Here is a 21,483-nt window from a genome sequence, read left to right on the forward strand (position 1 = left end):
AGCCGGCAGTTCGTTCTCCAGCTCCTTACACTAAATTCCCAAACTGTCATCACCACTGAGCAGCTTTTCAGTCGGCAGCTGAGACAGAAGAACAGCTGAACAACCTGGAATCAGCCAGAAATTAACCCAACACCATTCGCCAAATGTGTAGTCTGATCTTCAGAGTCTGACCAAATCAGACTGAGCCATAAAACTGACACAATATCAAGTTCAGCTCAGTTTTGTCAGTTTTTGCCAGATCAGTATTAATGTTGTTTTGTTCCAGCCAGTCTGTAAAGCATCTTGCGTCTGACCAAATCGGCTGTCGGTCAAATGTGATCTTAAAAGTGTCCATTTTCTGTTTGTGGCAAAAGTAAGAAGTAAAAACGTTCAAATGTCTTGAGCGTCTCCTACGGCCGTTGCTTAGCAGCGGCGTCTCAGCGGAGTGATACAGCGTTTGTGAAAAGACTACAAATGATTATATCACCCTGTCACTCAGGCCTAATTTAGACAGCCCCCTTGTTGTTTTTTAACTATGCAACATAGTTTTGTCCATTTTTTACAGATAACAGTATCTCATATGACCTAAGCCCCCCTCACCCCATCGCTCATTTTCAAATTATTATTTCAGGCTTTACGGAGTGACTCACAGCAGCCTGTGTATGTTCTCCTGACTCCTTTCAGGTTTAACAAAAGAAGTCTCACATATTGCAGCTTTAATCATTTCTATATGGCGAAATGCACTAATTTTCTGGACACAGGACAAAATAAAATATCTAAACCCTGCTGGTGTAGCAGCTGCAGCGCTTTCAAACTCCAGTTATAGGACTTTCTAACCGTGTCTTACGTCAGTTCATGACGTCAGTCAGCACAAACCGCTTTAAGATGCTTTCAGATGGAAAGCGTTTGGCGCTTTGCTCATGGCGAGGCTGAGCACACACTGCCTTTTTTTCTCACCGTTGGGTTCTGGCTGAAAGCCGCCCACCTGACACAGTGTATTCACATGCAGTGAAACATTTTTCTAGAACATTTCAGTTTCTGCCGTGTGCTGTGTGTTTGTATACATGTTAGCAACATTAACTTTAGAGCTGTAGTGCAGTGCCACGGAAGGAGACATCAGATTATGCCTCGATTGCATTTGAAATCTGTCTTTTCACGAAAAGAGTTTTGTCCGATTTAGAGGTCCATGTTCAATACGCACGGAGAACCGAGTGAACATGGAGTAAAAAGGTGGTGGAGAACGTGCAGATTGTGAGTTTTTGAGGTTAGTGTTTTAGTAATTGTGCAGACAGGCTGACTCCAGCTGAGCGGTTCATGATTGGCTCCCCCACCCTCTCCCCGCGGCAGTGAAGTGGCGGAGTTGTTGACCCAATCACAGGCGTGAGGGCCATAAAGTACAGATAGCCTTTATCTCTCCCAAGCAGCCACTTTGAAGGCAGACAGAGAGTGTTTACTCAGGCAGATAAGATTTATCAGGGATGGGAGCGTGCCGCTTTAGTGTACGAGCCAAGTAGCGCTTATCTGAGTGAGCGATCTAGATGAACAAGAGTTTACCTACTGTGGGAGATGGATACTGTTCTGAGTCTTCGTCTGACAGATCACACATTTATCACTCAGCTGTTTCTGATCCTGACAAAGAAAAGGTTTCTCTGGCCCACAAACTCTGTATGCAGGTAACGTTAACCTGACTAATAGGGGAGATAGAGGCGCAGTCTAACCCGTTTGGGTTTGGGGCTGTAACGTTTCCTAAAAAGAAGACTAGCTAATCGATACAAACGCAGCTAATTTGGTACAATTCTGTGTTGTTTGACTCAGAGATACCAGGGCTGGATTCACATAATTAATGACTAATTATATTTTTATTATTTGTTCATTGTTGAAAGTTTTTTGTTGTGGCTTTATGAGTGGACAAATAACCTTCATCAGAATACATTTACTACTTTTAATAATTCATTATCGTTATGTTCACCGTGTGAACGCAGAACCTTAACATGAATGTCGTGATTTAGTTTCCAGTTTTCATCACTGACGGCCAGTGAGAGCAACAGTGGCTGCATGTTCCAACCATTACCTGTAAATATCAGGGCTGTGGAACGGTTAAAATGATTCATTGTGATTTATCGCATTAGCCTGTTGTAGTTAATCGCGATTAAACAAGTTAATTTGTGTAGTTAATTGTGGTTAATCACATTTGTTTTTGTAGATAATCACAATTAATCACATTGATTTGTGCAATCGCGATGAATCACATTAGTTTGTGTAGTTAATCGTGATTAATCACATTCGTTTGTGTTCGTTTGTTAATCACATTTTTGTAATTAGACACAATTAATCACATTGTAATTCAACAGTTAATCAATCACATTCGTGTGTGTAGTTAAACATATTTAATCACATTTGTTTGTGTGGTTAACTGTGATAATCACATTTGTGTACTTCAACACATGTAATCGCATTCATTTTTGTAGTTAAACACAGTTAATCACATTAGTCCATGTAGTGAATCACAGTTAGTCACATTAGTTTGTGTAATTGATCACGATTAATCACAATTGTTTGTGTAGCTACTTGCAAATAATCACATTCGTTTTTGTAGTTAAACAGATTGAATCATATTCGTTTTTGTAGTTAATCGTGCTTAATCACATTCATTTGTGTAGTTAATCACAAATAATCACGTTACAGTTTTGTCTCGTGCTCAAATTTGACACTGAAGAAAGATGGTCAAAATACTCTTCATCAGAATGTTTATTACTGTCAGTTATTCAACTGGAACCTGAATATGAAAGTCACATGAACACCAGTTGAACATGAAGATAAGGTCAGCACGGTTTCCAGTTTTATCACCAACGACCAGTGAGAGCAGCAGTGTCTGCATGGTTCAACCAATGTGTATATATTATATATATCATATATGCAGTCGGTGAGTGTATATATCATATATACCATATATATAGCCAATGAGTATATATATATATATGTGTATATATATATGTGTGTGTGTGTGTGTGTGTGTATATATATATATATATATATATATATATATGATACATCATATATATCACATATACAGTCAATGAGGGTATGTATCATATATACTATATATATATAGTCAATGAGTATATATATATATGTGTGTGTGTGTGTGTGTGTGTGTATATATATATATATATATATATATATGATACATCATATATATCACATATACAGTCAATGAGGGTATATATCATATATACAGTCAGTGGTTCAGCTCCTCCGTGATTGTAGCCTCTCGCTCTTGTCCATTCAGCTCGTGGATTCTTGTGACAGTGGAGGATCTCGAGGGGAACTGGAGCTCCACTAAACTGCTGCTGTTGTTAGTTTGCTGCTTGTTTAAAGGGGTTTAATCAATAAACCGTGACTGTCCTTTTTCACATGTCCATCTGTAGCATCGCTGTCTGTGATGCTCATGTACGTATGGAGACTAGAGCTCTCTCATCTGTGTTCTCTCTACAGCTGACTACAAAGAGAGCTTCAACACCATCGGGAACATCGAGGAGATCGCCTACAACGCAGTGTCCTTCACCTGGGACGTCAACGAGGAGGCCAAGGTGAGAGTTCAGACCAGGGTGAGGTTCATCTGATCTGTTCAGAGGAGTCTGAATAGCGCATCCTGCTGGCCTGTGGGTTCGTATGTGGATGTTTGTTTTAGATTAAAGAGGATCTTGGCTCTCATTTCTGCTCCTCCCTTCAGATCTCAGTCAGGATCCCATCAGATCTGAGACGCTCAGTCTGTAGACATTCCATACATGCTTCACTCTCTCTCTCTCTTTCTTTACTGTCTCTTATTTTCTCTCTCTCCTCTTCCCCCTCCTCTATCTCTGTCTTTCTCTCTCCTTCTCTCTCTCTCTTTCTCCCCTACCTCTCTGTCTGTCTCTCATTCTCTCTCTTTTTTCTCTCTCACACTCTTTCTTTCTGTCTTTTTCTCTGTCTCTTCCCTCCTCTCTCCCTCTCCCTCTCTCTCCCCATCTCTCTCCTTTCTCTCTGATTCTTTCTCTTTTTCTATCCATCTCTCTCCCCATCTCTCTCTCCCTCTCTCTCTCTCTCTCTCTCTCTCTCTCTCTCTCTCTCTCTCTCTCTCTCTCTCTCCTCGTCTTTCTGTTGGATCCTGATCACACCCACATGCCCAGCCCCCCCGGGCGTGTCCCACTGTTCCTGCAGAGCTCAAATACTCACATTCAGTTCTCTGAGCAAACATTTACTTTTAAAATCCCTCTGTACTCAAACCCATTAGCTCTGAGATCACATGACCCCCTGCGTACGGACCATTAATCACTTTTCATTCATTTACACCAGTTCACTGTGAGTCTGCCAATATAAGAGCTGCAGCAACAAGAAAATGTGGATATGAAAATATGCTGATGGCATATAAACATACACATACATAAACATATACATATACATACACATATGCATACACATATACACATACATATACATGTACATATACACATACACATATATACATACATACACATGTACATAAACATATACATATACATATACACATACATACACATATACATACACACACACACACACACACACACACATATATATATATATATATATATATACATATATATATATATATATATATATATGTATATATATATATATATATATATACTTACACCCATATACATATACATACACATAAACATATACACATATTCATCTACACATACCTATACATTGTATGCCAAAGTTTGGGCACCCCTGGTATGTGTTCCGCTTAGAAAATCATCAAAACGCATAATTGGATCAGGGGTATTCAAACTTCTGCATGCGACTCTATGTAAATGCATTTGTTTTTGTGACATCACAAAAACAATAATCTCAAAACAGGCTGTTTTTGCAGTTTATTTTTCGTAGATGTGCTGTATGGACTGAGGAGTGAACGGTACATTTTACAACTTTAACAACGTTTACATACAATATAAGGAGGATTTGTCTTTCCGGCATACGGGCCCTTTAATTTGAGACTTTGAGAATCTGTTTCTGCTCTGAAAGCAGCCATAAACCCTCAGGCTGGAGTTAAAAGCCCATCAGTTTATGAGGGGCAAGAACAGAGGTGGGGCAGAAAGCCTTCAGAGGGCCGTTGATCTGTGGAGCGGAAATTATAGCTGTTAGTGATCAGACCGAATTCAGAATTTAAATGAGGCCTCGTTTTTTCAGGCAGTTCTCTTCTTATTACTGCAGCCTGATTCCAGACTCTGTAGTGTAGGTTTTCCTCAGTCGATGCGGATTAGTTAATACTCAAATATGTATTTATAAACCTGTTTACATACAGAATTGTGGCTATTTAATATTTTATTACACAGTGTTTATTTCTAGTCCAGCATTATTGCAGTTTTGTTAATACAAACACTAATTAATATGATATTACAACAAAAAATGATAATTTTACTACTAACAATTCTCAAAAATAATGTGTTAAAAACAGAGATATACCAATAAATCAGTATTAATCTCAAATAATAAAGTTAAATATAAAAGCATGAGTACATATCTAAAATTAAACAAAAACAATAAACTAAAAAGAAGGTTCTTGGAGAATTATTTAGTAAAGGCAATGGTTCTACACTCTTCAAAAAGTTTTTCAAGGGTTCTATATAGAGCCATGAACACTCAAAGAACCCTTTCCTTGATTAAATAACTCTTTGCATCATTAAATAGATGAATAGTGTGTTGTATATGGTTCTATATAGCACCAAAAAGGGTTCTGCTATTGTTATGATGTGAAGCTTGTAACAATAGAAGAACCTTTCTCGGTGCTATATGGAACCTTTTCAAAAAAGTTCTACATAGAACCATCTACAACACATTCTCTATCAATCTAACAAACTCTTTCACAATACAAAGGACCTTTTAATCATGGAAAGGGTTCTTTGAGTGTTCAAGGTCCTATATAGAACCATTTTCTGTACTAAAGAACCCTTGAAGAACCATCTGTTCTAAGTGTGTATGCAGAACCGTTTGCATGCTTAAACGGTCCTCTGCATGGTGAAATGGCTCTTCTTGATGGAGAAGGTGTTGTTTTGAGAAGTGTTCTGTGTAGCACCAAGAAGGGCTCTGCTGTTGTTACAATCTTGACACTGAAACAATAGAAGAACCATTTTTGGTGCTATACAGAACCCTTTTAAAAAATGGTCCTGTATAGAACCATCTACAGCACATTCTCAATCAGTCTGAAGAACCATTTCAGGATGCAAAGGACCTTTTAATCATGCAAAGGGTTCTTTGAGTGTTCATGGTTCTATGTAGAACCATTTTCTTTACTAACCCTTGAAGAAACATTATTTTAAGGATGCAGCTAAGCAGTACTCACTGGAATGAGTGTCAGTTCTTAATTGTTACATTTATTCAAATAATCAAACGAAGCAGAAACTCTTGAATAATACAGTCAAGTGAAGACGATTGGACTGCCCTGGTTAAATTCCATCTTTAATTGATTTTCTATGTGTAAATAAGTTAACACAGCCTCTACAGAGACGCACTGAAGTATGATGTTGTGTGCTAATTTTAGTGCACATTCTTTTTATTTACTGAGTTTAACATGTTGGAGAACAATGAAACATACAATATGTGTGCCATAACTTTTGCACAGGCCACATTTATGTTCCATTTTTTCCCAGTAAGTTGAATTCAGTAAATAAAAAAAGGTAATTGTGTATTGAAACGTGCAGAAGTGCGTCTCTGTAGAGAACCACGCAGAAGATCAATAACAACATGGAATTTGACTGGGGCGCACAAACTTTTGCATACGGCTGTATGTGTGGAGTGTTTGATGAAGATCCGCTCTGTGCGAACATGTTCAGACACCTGCTTGGCTTGAGTAGGTGGCGCCTGTGGAAAAAACAAGGCGCTCTTCTAACGGCTAACGTTCTCCATATCAGGGAGAATCGGACCGTTACACAGCAGGAACACAAGAACCACAGTCACACTAACGACTGACCGCAGCTTAGGGCATCACTAAAGCCACCTCACACTGACGAAACACCTCTAGTTCCTCTAAAAAACTGCATAACTCAGTGTGTGAGATGTAAACAGAGTGATTCAGAGTGGTTTGGTGTGAAATGGTTCAGATGTCTTTACAGTGGTGGTGATAGGAACCAGGGGTCGCCATGACTACAACACAGATATAGACATTTTATTTACTATCCAGAACCACCAGCGAACCTACACGAGTCTTCTGAGTTTATATGGAATGTTGATGATGGAAAATAGTGGAAAATCTGAAATAATAAGTTTTCTTTGAGGACTATTTTGCCTCACAACACCCTGCATATTATGTATCCCTCCACCATGAATGGTGAATCTTCTCAAAACTATCATAAAACAGTGTCTCAGTCATCAGGCAGTGAATTCATAACCATTTCATGTAGTAACTTTCTGTGAGGGAGCTTTTAGAGGTGGACGTCTGGTTCCTATCACCACCACTGTGAACAAGTCGGTAAGTTTCTCTAGAACAGAGCGTTTCACACCAAACCACTCTGAACGACTCTGTTTACATCTTAACCATTTAATTATGCCGAAATATTGAAATCAAAGAGTTAGAGTTAGTAGGGATAGTACAAATTGCATGTCTAAATCGTCACTGTGTGGAGGTGTTCAGTGGCTCTAATAGACCTGTTTATGTGGTTTCTGACTCTGTATGACTCACTGTTATCTATAAACATAGACTGAAGTACATTAGCATAGCTAACAACAGGTGCAGTGATCTTAAATCCTGAATTTAGTCTGTACTTTAGTCCATGTTTATGGTAAACAGTGTGTTATACCGACCTGGTTTGATGGAGAACAATCAAACATTTTCTGTAGTTCGGTTTGTTTTGATAGGTGTGAACAGTCCAGGTGGTGTCGGTCCGCTGGTTCAGTTCTCTGCTGGTGGTAATGCATTATTATGATGGTTCACCTCAAATAAGGGAATTCAGCTACAGAACGCTTCTCTCTTCTTCTATCAGGTCGTCAGAGCTGTACTGTCCGCATAATCTGTCTGTTTTAAAATCTGAATTTTTACAAACATTCATCGTTTCTGCAGCACAAGCGATTAAAATACTGTAATAAAAGTCTAAGACAAGCGGTAAAATAATAAACTGTTAGAAATGAGAGGTCAGCTCAACTCAAAATGATGTAGTAACTGATTACATGGCTTTTCTTGAGTTGACTCAACTTGAGGACACCATGGCTGTGGCATCACTGGGGCTCAAACTCACAACCTCCTGTTGGGGTGACGGCTTAGTCCACTGCACCACTAACTTTAAAGCCTGGCGTTGTTTCATGTGGTGCAGCTGTCTGATAATTCATCCCAACATCAGGAGGTTGTGAGTTTGAATCCCAGTAATTCCACAGCTGTCCTTATCCAGAAGCCCAAGAGGAAAATATGCCAGATGGGACTGTGTGATAGGAGGAGCGCCAGCTAGTGGAGAAACTGAGTAAAAAACACAAACTCAGTTTTGTTTATCTAACTGAGATGCAGACCCAGAAACTCAAGAAAAGCCATATATTCAGTTACTATATCATTTTGAGTTGAGCTGACCTCTCATTGTTTACAGTGTACCGAAGCAGTGCCTTTAATTTTGGCACCTGGGTTACATATTTTTGGCCAAGCCTCAGCGACCTGATTGGTTCAATTCAAATTGGAAACATTCAATCATAGAGGTGTAAATAGGGAGTAAATTTTATTTTTCACTGAACTGTCCCTTCACTTTATTGCTAACTGTTCTGTGGCTGATGAAACAGTAACATCTGTGTTGTTTTTCTCCTGCTTATAGATTTTCATCACGGTGAACTGCCTCAGCACAGATTTCTCCTCTCAGAAGGGGGTGAAGGGTCTGCCCCTCATGATCCAGATCGACACCTACAGCTACAACAACCGCAGCAACAAACCGCTGCACAGGGCCTACTGTCAGATCAAGGTGTTCTGTGATAAGGTGAGTGCAGGGTTAGTCATTAGAGCTCCTGGAGAACAGTGAGAGGGAGACGGTGATGTCGCCTGGGGGTGGGCAAAATGGCAGACGTATATTATGATACTTTTTTTATGGTTGGTTTAGTTTTTCTAAGGGTTAATAAGCTGGAACAGACTAAATAGCAGCTGTAGTGCCACATACAAAATACTGTAATAAGAAATCTAAACTACATTGATTTTTATTCGATATCAACAAACTGTGCTGCACTAAATCCAATCAGACAGGCCTAATTATGCTCACTTTGGAAGGAAGCATGCAGTTGTCAGTGTCAATGTTGTTTAAGTACTGGCGATGTCCACAACATGCTCAGAGAAGCGTATTGTGACATTATTTATCACGATAACGATAAAACATCATCAGTGAATACATGTGAATGCTTGATGTGATTGATATTAACCCCTTTAATGACAGGTTAAACCTATTATTTGAAATCCACAATAAATAATTTGGGATCTGCTGTGAACTTACAGTATTAAAATCCAGATTAAATACTTTTTAAGCATATGGAGTCATGAATTAAGATTCTTTTACTGTTTATTCTGTCTTCTGTGAATATACTGTAATTTCATCATTTTATTTGATCGTTTAAACTGCACACTTACAAAGGATGGTTCTCAAAGGGTTCTTTAGTAAAGAAAATAGTTGGATGGTTAAAGTTTTCTTTGCATCATGAAAGCGTTGGTCAGACTGATGGAGAATATGTTGCGTATGGTTTTATATAGAACCTTTTTACAAGCTTGACATCGTAACAATAGAAGAACCTTTTGGTGCAATATAGAACCCTTCTCAAAAAAGGTTCTATATAGAACCATCTGCAGCACATTCTCAACAACACTTTCATGAGGCAACGGGTTCTTTGGGTGTTCATGGTTCTAGAACCATTTACTTTACCAAAGAACCGTTGAAGAACCATCTTTTTAGGTGTGTAATGTTGTAGTGTTGCAGTTTTAGCTTAAAGATTCTGATATTTAGTGACTAAAATAAAAAAATAAAGAGAAAATGTGTTATAAACACAGATTATTATTTTATTTACGAGAGGGAAGAACTGAATTGTGGAGTATTGGACCTTAAAAGACACACATCTTAATTTTTTCTTCAGTTAAATCAGTTTTCTTGTAAATCTGGTATTTTTTTGTAAATGTGTCAGAATTCTACTTTAAAAGCATGTAAACAGTGCTAGTATTAGTCCCTCGTCTACTGAGGAGCTTTACATTATCCTCCATAGCGAATGAATGTGGATGTCCTAAAGCTGAGGGTGAATATTCACAGGGCTGTGCTCTAGCTTACTGTGGCTCTCTAGCGCCCTCTGGTGGCCCCGTACCGTTTAGAACAGGAGCTCTGTGGAGGTTTAATCAGTAAAACTGCTGTACTTCATCAGCAAAGAGCCAGCAACTCCACTACCATTAAAAGCCATGCTGTCTCTCCTGTCTGTCTGTCTGTCTGTCTCTCTGTCTGTCATTCTGTGTGTCTGTTTTATTCAGGGAGCAGAGAGGAAGATCAGAGATGAGGAGAGAAAACAGAATCGCAAGAAATCAAAAGGTCAGATACACAGAACTTTCCGTTTTATTACAACTGAACATCTGTATAAACTACCAGCAATGCTACTGTGTTTATTTTTGTGTAATGTAAGCCAGTTGTCCTTTACACTGTGTGTAAAGTTCATGATGAGTGGACCAAAAGAAAAGGTACAAAGAAGTCTAGTTACATTGGCGGACATTAAAATATGTATGTATTAAATTTTATATAATATCGCTGCAGTCGGAACAAAACCTGCATTTCATGATAAATGGACTAAAAGAAACGGCCCAAAATGACTTGCAAAAAATTCGGGTTCCATTGACTTACATTAAAAAAAACATACTTAATACATATGTAATTATATATATATATATATATATATATATATATATATATATATATATATATATATATATATATAATTACATATGTATTAAGTATGTTTTTGCCTTTTCCTGTAAAGTTACCATTTTGGAGGTGTGAGGTTTTTTCCTGACAGCAACAAAATGTTATAGAAGTTATAAATTACTAACCAAAGGCTATTTTTAGATGATTTATCAATATTTCCGAATAAAACATGGGGGGGTATAAGAAGTTATTATTATGTATGATATACTATAATTATCTATTTACACTCATTTCACCACTTAAAATCTTCTTCAGCTCCTTTCATCATTCTAGACACATCTAGGTTGTTTTCACACTTGTCCCGAATACCTGAGTGCGCATCGAGGACTGATTCTGGGCTCGTTTGGGGGAGGGGCTCTTTATCGCTGGTTTGCTTCCACACACAAGAACTCCATCCAAACCATGAATCAGTTATATCATTCCATACGTCACTTTTCTGCGTGCAGGTTTGTAAAAGGGTCATCATTAGCGTCTTCCGTTTGCTGCTTTTTCTTGGATACAAACACTCAAGTGGCAAAGAACAGCGTTTTTTGTCCACGATGATCCTCCCCACATCACGAAACCTGAAAAGGGAAGTGACACGATAAGTTGAAACAGTCGCGTTTTAAAAATGGACCAATCACGCAGCCCCACACGCGGCGCTGGGAGTGGATAGCTTTCGTACCAGAGTTGGCTGGAAGCGAATCCCAGACCACGGATTTTAGGAGGACCAGGAATCGGTTCTCTGGACACTCATGGGCTTAAAATCACCTTTCATGCTCAACCAAACATTCCGAACTCCGGAAAAAAGCTTGTGTGAAAACTCCCTTTCTCATTTTCTTAGCTTCCTCTCTTCCTACTACCTATTGAGGTCCACTTGTAGCATTTTTAGGTTTTATCTGTCCAAAACAGTCATAATTCATTTTTACATGACCATTTTTCCAACCTCACTTTATTATTCAACATGCTGTTTTTTTCACTGTGCCTTTGAAGTCGATATATGTAAATGAGCCCTGTGCTGATTGGCTGCTCTGTATTGTGTGGGATGAAAGCAGTCTGAATTGAAACACTCCTTATGGCTTCTGTGTGAGTGGGCGGAGCTAAACTACTGTAGGCCGAACAGGTGCATATATGTAAATGTGTTTGGTTTTTGTGACATCATAGAAACAGTAAGAGTGTTAAAGTGACCAGAGCAGTAAAATCTCCAGTCTCAGACACTGTTAAGCACGGCTGCTTGTGTAATAACTGTGGTGCTGTTATGTCCATCGTTAGGGAAGGACGCAGGTGTTGGAGTGGTCACTGTTCCAAAAAAGGGTGACACCACCCTCTTTAAGACGATGACGGATCTGGACGCTCAGCCGGTGCTCTTCATTCCAGAAGTTCACTTTGGAAACCTGCAGAGAGCCGCTCAGGTACGGGTCAGACTCAATACTGTCTGTCTGCAGAGCCGCAGAGCCACAGGTTCACTCCAGCAGGTTTAAGCCAGCGCCATTCAGCACATGAGCCGACACTTGTTCTGGTTTTTCTTAGCGAGTTTTAGGTGAATCAACATTTCTGTCGTTTTTTATGTGAGTTTCCAGTAGATTTCTGGTATATTTGCATTGGGCTAACGTTATATTTTAAGCTTTAGGCTAAAACAAACTTTGGTTTGAACGCATATAGAGATTCACAGAGTAAATATTACACAAGCTACAGCTGATGTGGGCTGGGTACGCTAATACGGGGCTTGATGTGTGCACTTACATTACATGTGCAGGAATAAAACTTTACCTCAAGCAGGCTGAGCATAACTTTGAGCTTTAGGCTAAAACAAACTTGAGTTTTTCAACATAACCCTGCTGAAAAAAATAGTGTTTCTTTTTGTTTCTGATGGTTTTGTAATGTGTTCAGGCTTTTGGTTTAACTGGTTACCAGTGGTTGATTCGTAGCTTAGCAACGATATCCCTTCCTGAATGCTAATATGTATGAGGGCATATACAACCAGCCCAAACAGTCGCTGTTTACATCAGAGATGTTCAACCGGCCACTGGGTGAAATATGAATGTGATGCTCCTAACGCTCAACTTTCCTATAAGGACTTTGTTTACATGGCACAGTTGCTCTGTCCTGCTGTGCATGAGCTCCACTGGCTGGAAACTGCTGGAGTGAAACTGCGGGTGCAAATCTGCACACCAAACCTGTGCTTCCACTAACGGGCCTCTTTATTGGAAACACCTACCTTGTACTTCCACTAACTGGTCACTTTATTAGTTGCACATACCTTGTGCCTCCAATCACTGGCCACTTTATTAGAACCCCCCAATCTTGTACTTCCAATAACTGGCCACTTTATTAGAAACACCTCTCTTATAGCTCCACTATGTAGGTGTACAGTTACAGACTGTAGTCCATCTTTTGCTGTACAGTTTATCAGCCCCTCTACCTCATTCATCACTGGTCAGTTTCTGACCACAGGGCCGCTGGTGTCAGCACAGCAGTGAGTCTGGCGTGGTAGTGTGTGTGGTGCTGGTACGTGTGTGTCAGACACACGAGTTATACACACGTCACTGCTAGGTTGAGAGTGGACCACCACCCAAAAATATCCAGACAAGATCGGCTCTGTGGTCAGAAACTGAGGATGGAGAACACAAACTGTACATTAGCAGATGAGTTACAGTCTTTAACTGAACACCAGCAAGGTGGAGCTACAGGAGACGGGTTTCTGATAAAGTGGCCAGGTAAGCTGATCTAAAGATCGATTCACGAGTTCCTGTTTTAAAGCTCTGAACTCTCTGCAGGTATTTGCCTTCAACACTGAAGAGATTGAGAGAGAAGGGTGAGTCTGTAGTGCACACACACACACACACACACACACACACACACACACACTCTAGTACCCCACAGTGTTGAGTATGAGCTCAACAAAGAGCCGCATGTTTCTTAAAGCTGCACTATGTAAGATTTCTTTTGGCCAAAATTGAAAGAAGTATCATTACTGAATCAGGAGAATAAAAACGTTTTGTCACATGGTTTGCACTTCACTCCCCTTCCTGAGTGGATGAATCTGCTGATTGAAAGAGAATTCAGAGAGAACTCAGTCTAAACTTGGTGAAGCAGCGTCTCTGAGGATGTGAGTGAATTATCTACTACTGTCATCACATCTTCATCAGTGTGATGTTGATTTTGAGATCATTTGAGGCCGAAACATCGAGCTGGACCTTCTTTTTGAGTCTGTGTGTGACGTTAATACGTAAAGACGTACAATGCGGTGTGAGAAACTCCTGACTCGACGCCTTATTTCAGGCTTTACAGGGCGACTCGCAGCAGCGCACACTCAGCATGTCACTCTTATAAAAGATGGTCCAGCCGCCTCGAATATCAACTCAGGCTCTTTTTTTCTGACACACTTTAGTTTGACCCACCTTTATCTCTACACTCTTAAAAAAGATGGTTCTTTAGTAAAGACAGTGGTTCTGTAAAGAACCATTTACATGATTAAATGGTGAAATGATGGAGAATGTGTTGTATATGGTTCTATATAGCACCAAAAAGAGTTACAATGTAAAGCTTGCATACAATAGAAGAACCTTTTTGGTGCTATACAGAACAGTTTTCAAAAAGGCTCTATATGGAACCATATACAACACATTCTCCATCAATCTGAAGAATGTTTCACCATGCAAAGAACCATTTAAGCATGAAATGGTTCTATATAGAACGCATGGTTCTAAATATAACCATTCCCAAATAGAACCATTTTCCCCAAAAATCGTTCCGCCCCCGGCCTAAGGGTAGAAATTATTATTCAGTAAAAATATGAAAATAGTACACTCTTAAAAAAGATGGTTCTTCAAAGGCTCTTTAGTAAAGACGATGGTTCTACATAGAACCATGAACACTCAAAGAACAGTTTGCATGATCAGATAGTTCTTTGCATGGTGCAGCGTTTTTTCAGATTGATAGAGAATGTGTTGTATATGGTTCCACATAGTACCTTTTTAAAAAGGGTTCTATATAGCACCCAAAAAGGGTTCCTCTATTGTATACAAGCTTGATATTGTACCAGCAGCAGAACTCTTTGGTGCTATACAGAACCCTTTTCAAAAACTTCTGTATAGAACCAAATAAAACACATTCTCCATCAATCTGAAAAAAAAAGTTTCACCATGTAAACAACAATGTAAGCATGGTTCTATATAGGAGTAATGTCTTTACTAAAGAACCCTTGAAGAACCATCTTTTTTAGGAGTGATATGGTCAGCGTGTGCTGCTGCGAGCCTGTAAAGCAGGGGTCTTTAATGAAAACTCAATAAGGTCCAGTTAGAGAAAATATCCTCAAGCAAAGGTCCAGAACATCATCATGTCTAACCTGCATTATGATTCAGTGCCATATACTGTTTACTGAAGTAGCCTAGTAGGTATATCAGCATCTTATACAGTCAACAACTGAACATCAAATCAAATAAAATACAATTCAGTAACATTTCAACAACATTTATTATCAGTTTTCTCTTTTTAGAGAACATCATGTGAAATAACTTCCCTCTGACTCACTTTCTTCTCCAACTGCCGTTCCTCGCCGCATCCCCCCTGTGTGTGCGTCCCTCACTCGAGTCTCAGTCCTCATCGTAATGCACAGATCTGATTGGCTGAATAGCGACACTCATGCGATTGGTCTGTGAGTCTCCCGGGCCACTAAAGTTGCCGTAAAGGCTAGAAAAGTTACGCTGATTAAAACAGGACCACCCCATCAAAATTAACAAATTCTCCATAGTTTATCGGTGACAGGTCCAGGTCCGCATAGGACAGCATCTGGGTCCAGACTCGGACCGCGATCCGCCTATTAGCGACCTCTGCTGTATAGTCTGTATTAACGTCACACGTACAGACTCAAAAAGAAGGTCTCAAATGATCTCAAATGATCCCAGAATCAACATTGTACTGATGACAGTAGTAGATAATTCACTCATCGTGTGGATAGAAGGGCAAAACAGAAACAGAAAATTTCCAAAATATCCGGATGTCTGAGGAGTCAGCAGCATGGGCCGGTATGAGCGCATGATTGTCTGGTTTGGTTATGCAGTAGAGAGACTGATGCCTGGTGTTATGGTGACAGGAGTGTGCTGGTGAAGAGGATGTTCCGGCCGGCGGAGGATGATTACTGCCCCTCCCCTCATAAACAGGCCAAAGAGGAGACGCAGAAGAGAGGTGAGAGATGATGAGTCTGTCTGGGGTAAACTGGGAAACTCTTTGCTGAACTATCGCTTTAATCAGCCGGGCTCTGCAGGGCGGCTCTAAACGCTGTGTGTCTGTGTTCAGTGCTCCTGTACGTGAGGAAGGAGTGTGATGAGGTGTTTGATGCTCTGATGCTGCGTTCCCCCACTCTCCGAGGCCTCATGGATGCAGTAAGTAACCTTCCAGTAGGGGGCGCTCTTCACTTAGCTGTAATTAGAATGATAATGAAGGCTGACGTCAAACAAAAGCAGCCGAAGCTTTATTATGGCTTCGAAACAGCACTTGATGAAACAGCTAAGCACATATAAATGTAATTTTTCTGAATGTTAATGTATAAAATTGATTAATGATGAGTTATTGAATTATTTATCAGTCCTCGTGATGAACTGATGGTGTAATTCTGCTTCGTGTCCACAGATCTCAGAGAAGTATGGCGTGCCTGTGGAGAGGATCGCCAAGATCTACAAGAAGAGCAAGAAAGGGTGAGAAATTAACACTGAAATTTGGCCGAAACCGAAACTGACAATAAGTAATAACAGCTTCCATAAAACAAACTAAACTAATTACAGTGCACAACTTCAGCGCAGACACCATATGGAAAAACATCTATGGACATATTTTTATATATTTGAAATACATTGCAAACATTTATTTGATTATTAGAATATTTTGCCATATTAACCAAATATATTTTAAACTACATTTATTTTAGAATGTATGGGGAAATATTACACATAGACAAAAATAACTGTATGTAAATGTTTTTATCAAATCCATTTGAAAATGTATGAAAACAGCCAAAATCCTGTCTGATGCTCTTCACTGTCTGATACCTTAGAAATGAATTTGTATTCCAGTATCTTAAATATGATCAAATGATCCTTTAACAGGACAGAAGCGAGTGTTGTAGGTATTGATAATGCAGTGATGATCTGATATCTTGTTTATCTGAAATACATTGTGTGTGAGAGTCTGACTGCAGACGTACATGGTTAATGTAAAGTACAGTGCAGATCACAGAAGTCAGTACGTTTAGTTACGTCTATTACACACAACTGCACACAGATAATAACAAAGACTAATAAATGCATTTTAAATATATTTAACAAACACATTTTGGCCATTTTCATACATTGTAAGAATATATTTGATAAACACTTTTGGAATATATTTTAGTCCATATGGGTCTTTTTTTTCTGCTTCTGTCGTTTTCCTTTGTTCTGCGTATCGAGTCGTGTTTTCAGCTGCTTTCAGACCTGCAGTGGAGACGTTTCTGGGTGTCTTGATGCTCCAGATGAACAGAGATTATAGATCCCGTGTCTAATGTTCCTCACAGAACCTGAAATGGTTCTGATATTTTCACTGTTGATGTGCTGAACAGATTGTTTGAACGCATCTTTGTGCAGAGCTTTAATCTTTGTTTCTTACTTTCATTATTATCAAAATGTAATAATGATCTGTAAACTCTTACATCTTAGTTGTAGCCCTAATTAAGCTTTGCTTTCTTTTGTTTGTTTTTTCAGTTAAAATTTTCAGCATTTTTTGTCTTTCAGCCAAAATAAAAGTTCCATTCTTGATTATTTTCAGCTGAAAGTTTCTGTTGGCTTAAGGGGAATCATGCAGCATTGAGCTTAGCATAACTTGTATTTTTGTTGGGTTTGCATTTCACAGTCATTTATACGTAATTAAATAATGAATTAATTAGTAATGAAAAGCATTAACATTTGATTTCCATTTGGTTTGGAAAGGCTTGAGTCTGCACTTCTGACTTTTCTGGGGTTTTATACAGCAAAACTGTAAAGAATTTAACCCTTGTGTGGTGTTCAGGTCTGTGGGACTCGTTTTCAATGTTTACCAAAAGAAAAAATGATGCGATTTATTATTATTTCAACCTCAGATTCTGGTCCTTTGTTCATTTTCTGTGAAGAACATATAAAATAACCCATTTTCAGTGTCTTCACTCTGTTCACCCCCCACACATTTATATTACACATGTGGTGTTGGGTGAACCTGCGGGGAGTAAAGTGTGGAGGTGCTGTGTCCTTCACTCTGTTCTCCTCCTACATGGCCTGCTGTTAGTGTGTGTGTGTTTGTATATGTGTGTGTGTGCGAGGGGGACAACATGGACAGGCTGCTGACTGGCTACAGCTGCTACAGGAGAACCCTACGCTGGACACTTGTGATATTTTAAACATCTGGTATTTTTATATAAATTGTTATGGCTGTATTGGTTTAAAAAACAATAATGTGGTGGGTCCAGCAGACCACTGAGTAACAAACACACCAACACCACATGAGGGCTAAAGAATGTAAATTTGATGAAAATAACGTAAAGTCAACTCATAATAAAATATCTGCCCATCTATGTAAAAACAAAATTCCATTGAAAGTGTAGTATCTGCACTTTCCACACAATTTCTCCACTGGTTTTAAGCTGAGTTACATGTATAGTATATGAGTGCAAAAGTTTGTGCGCCCATGGTCAAATTCCATGTTGTGATTTTCTAAGTGTGTATAAGTGAAACCATTCTCTACAGAGACACACTACTGCACACTAATGCACAATAAGTGTAATAATGTAAGTGTGCATTTAATTTATTGGGAAAAATACTACATAAAAAAAAACAAAAATAATAAACATGACCTGTGCAAAAATGATGGCACATTTTATATTTTATATTTTATTTTCTCTAATATGTTGAATTTTGTAAGTAAATAGTAATATGGTCATATCAACAACAACATGGAATTTGACCGGGGTGCACAAACCTTTGCGTACGACCGTAACCCATATAAACCTACAGATTTGAGTGATTTAGCTTTTACCTGCAGCTTCTGAAGGTTAATTATATTATATACTGTAATGATCTTCTTGCTGGACTTCCTTAGAAAACTACACATCCTTTACAACTTGTACTAAACGCAGCAGCATCCTAACAGAAACAGCACAGAGAGATCAGATCAATCCCGTTTTGAAAGAGCTGCACTGTCTGCCTGTATCATTCAGGATAGATTTCAAGGTTCTGCTACCAGTCTTTAAAGATCAAAACGACCTAGCACCTGCTTACATCACAGAGTGTCTGTCTGTTTATGTTCCAGCACGCAATCTAAGATCTGCAGATAGTGGCCTTCTACAGAGACCCTCTGTACAATACAGAAAACATGGAGAGACTCTTTCAGTTATTCTGCTTCTAAACTGTGGAGCTCAGTTCACCTTTTATTAGACAGTCAAGCTCAGAGCTCACTTTTAAGAAGCACCTAAAAACGTCTCTCTTTAAATTAGCATTTAACTAAAACTGAACGTCTCATGGTTTTTATCTTCTAATTTAATCTTCTTCATTTTCTTCTGATTCTAATTAAGTACTAATGATCTTTTCTATAACTGTTTTATCACCTGTCTGTAAAGCACTTTGAGCTGCCACTGGCATGAAAAGTGCTATATAAATAAAATAATTATTATTATTATTATTATTATTATTATTATAATTGATTAGCTGAGCTCTGTTTCTCACAGGATCCTGGTGAACATGGACGATAACATCGTCGAACACTACTCCAACGAGGACACGTTTATCCTGAGCATCGAGAGCTACGCAGACGCCTATAAAATCACTCTGCTGGAGATATAAACACTCACTGACCGTTTATCGGACATATGTACAGAACATGAAGGCTGAAGGACCTCACAGTGCTGGTTAGAGCCGCTTCGTCCTCACAGAGCTACCGCAGAAGCAGCGCTGAACACTGAGCCCAGCGGGATTATAATATTTTGTTATTATTATTATTATTATTATTATTTTTATGTTTCTCCAGTGGACCCTGCTTTAAAGGGGGTCTCAAGTAAAAGATTTCAAATAGTAAAAAATCTGATTTACACAGTTTCACACCTGTTAACACAGATGTAGCCGATCAGCCGAGACCGAGTCTGAAGTTTGCTTTTTGAGTTTTGAGCTACGAGGCTAATGTGGCTAAAAGCTAAAGCAGATTAATTACTGTGAATAGTAGTTACAACTGTCAGCACCTTCTGAAGATGTAGAGGATACAGAACCTTTTTGAAAATGGTTCTTTTATCGTTACAAGCTTGACATCGTAACAATAGAAGAACTCTTTGGTGCTGTATAGATCCCTTTCCAAAAAAGCCTCTATATAGAACCATCTGCAGCACATTTTCCATCAGTCTGATCTGATCAAAGGGTTCTTTGAGCGTTCATGGTTCTATGTAGAACCATTTTCTTTGCTAAAGAACTCTTCAAACTTCAAACTCTTCAGTCTTTTTTAAGAGTGTACAATAGCAGAACCCTTTTTGGTGCTATATTGGACCACTTTAAAAAAGGTTCTGTATAGAACCTTCTACAGCACATTCTCCACCCATCTGAAGAGCCCTTTCATGATGCAAAGAACCTTTAATCACGCAAAGGGTTCTTTGAGTGTTCATGGTTCTGTATAGAACCATTTTTGTTGCTATAAAGAACCTTTTTGAAAATGGTTCTATATCACCAAAAAGCGGTCTTTATGTTGTTAGAAGCTTGACAATGTATTAGTAGAAGAATTCTTTTGGGTGCTATATAGAACCCTTTTCAGAAAGGTTCCATCTACAGCACATTCTCCATCAATCTGATCTGATCAAAGGGTTCTTTGAGTGTTCGTGGTTCTATATAGAACCATTTTCTTTACTAAAGAACCCTTCAAACTTCAAACTCTTCAATCCTTTTAAGAGTGTACAATAGCAGAACCCTATGGGTGCTATATAGAACGTTAGATCGTATCAATGATGGGGCTGATAAGTAACGAAAAGCATGCTGCTACTAAAAACAGCAGCACCAGCAGTGTTGATGACAGTTTGGGGGAAATATCTATTTTTTCTGACCAATTTTGCGATTGTTTTCTCTGAATTAAGCTTCAGGACTTTTATGTCCTCAAGAAGGCCAGCAGGTCCAGTTTTTCAGCTGCATCATCACGGTCATCTTTTTTGAACATTGAGCATCCTCTGCTCTTTATTCTGTTCCAGTAACAAAAAAGAACCCCCACATTGACGATAGAAAAACAAAAGAAAGCGGAAAAGGCTGTATTTTGTCCGATCAAAACCACTAGAGCATCAGACTATCATGTCGTACTGATGACCACTGAAATCAGAAATGTGAGCTTCTGAAGGGCAGCTAATGGCCTACATTCGCTTTAGCATGACGCTAACTGCATGCTTGCCTCAAACCGTGTGGAGGTGCTCAGTGTCTCCAATAGACTTGATTGTGTGGTTTCTGACACTACGACCCACTGTTATCTATAAACCTGGGCTACACTCAGGCGTTGAGACGACTGCTGTTGTTTTTAGCTGTGATTCACTTTTCCTGTAAGCTTCCAACACTTGTTAGCTGCA

General features: G+C 39.0%; 1 protein-coding gene across 5 annotated transcripts in view; it reads left to right on the top strand.

Moving 5' to 3' along the window:
- The window catches only part of grhl2b (grainyhead-like transcription factor 2b), a 47,248-nt gene extending 27,013 nt beyond the window's left edge, over positions 1-20,235 (top strand). For 4 of the 5 annotated variants that reach the window (XM_036565893.1, XM_036565894.1, XM_036565892.1 and 1 more), the window contains 9 exons: positions 3,475-3,569; positions 8,796-8,954; positions 10,472-10,529; positions 12,168-12,307; positions 13,673-13,710; positions 15,958-16,082; positions 16,194-16,279; positions 16,527-16,591; positions 19,624-20,235. In XM_036565893.1, coding sequence (XP_036421786.1) covers positions 3,475-3,569; positions 8,796-8,954; positions 10,472-10,529; positions 12,168-12,307; positions 13,673-13,710; positions 15,958-16,082; positions 16,194-16,279; positions 16,527-16,591; positions 19,624-19,738 — 881 coding nt within the window. In that variant the 3' untranslated portion in view covers positions 19,739-20,235. The remainder of the gene's footprint in view (positions 1-3,474; positions 3,570-8,795; positions 8,955-10,471; positions 10,530-12,167; positions 12,308-13,672; positions 13,711-15,957; positions 16,083-16,193; positions 16,280-16,526; positions 16,592-19,623) is intronic. The other variant, XM_036565896.1, reaches the window with a different exon arrangement.
- The last annotated feature ends 1,248 nt before the right edge of the window (positions 20,236-21,483 follow it).

Source organism: Colossoma macropomum, unplaced genomic scaffold (genome assembly GCF_904425465.1).
Source record: "Colossoma macropomum unplaced genomic scaffold, Colossoma_macropomum, whole genome shotgun sequence".
Taxonomy (NCBI): Eukaryota; Metazoa; Chordata; class Actinopteri; order Characiformes; family Serrasalmidae; genus Colossoma; species Colossoma macropomum.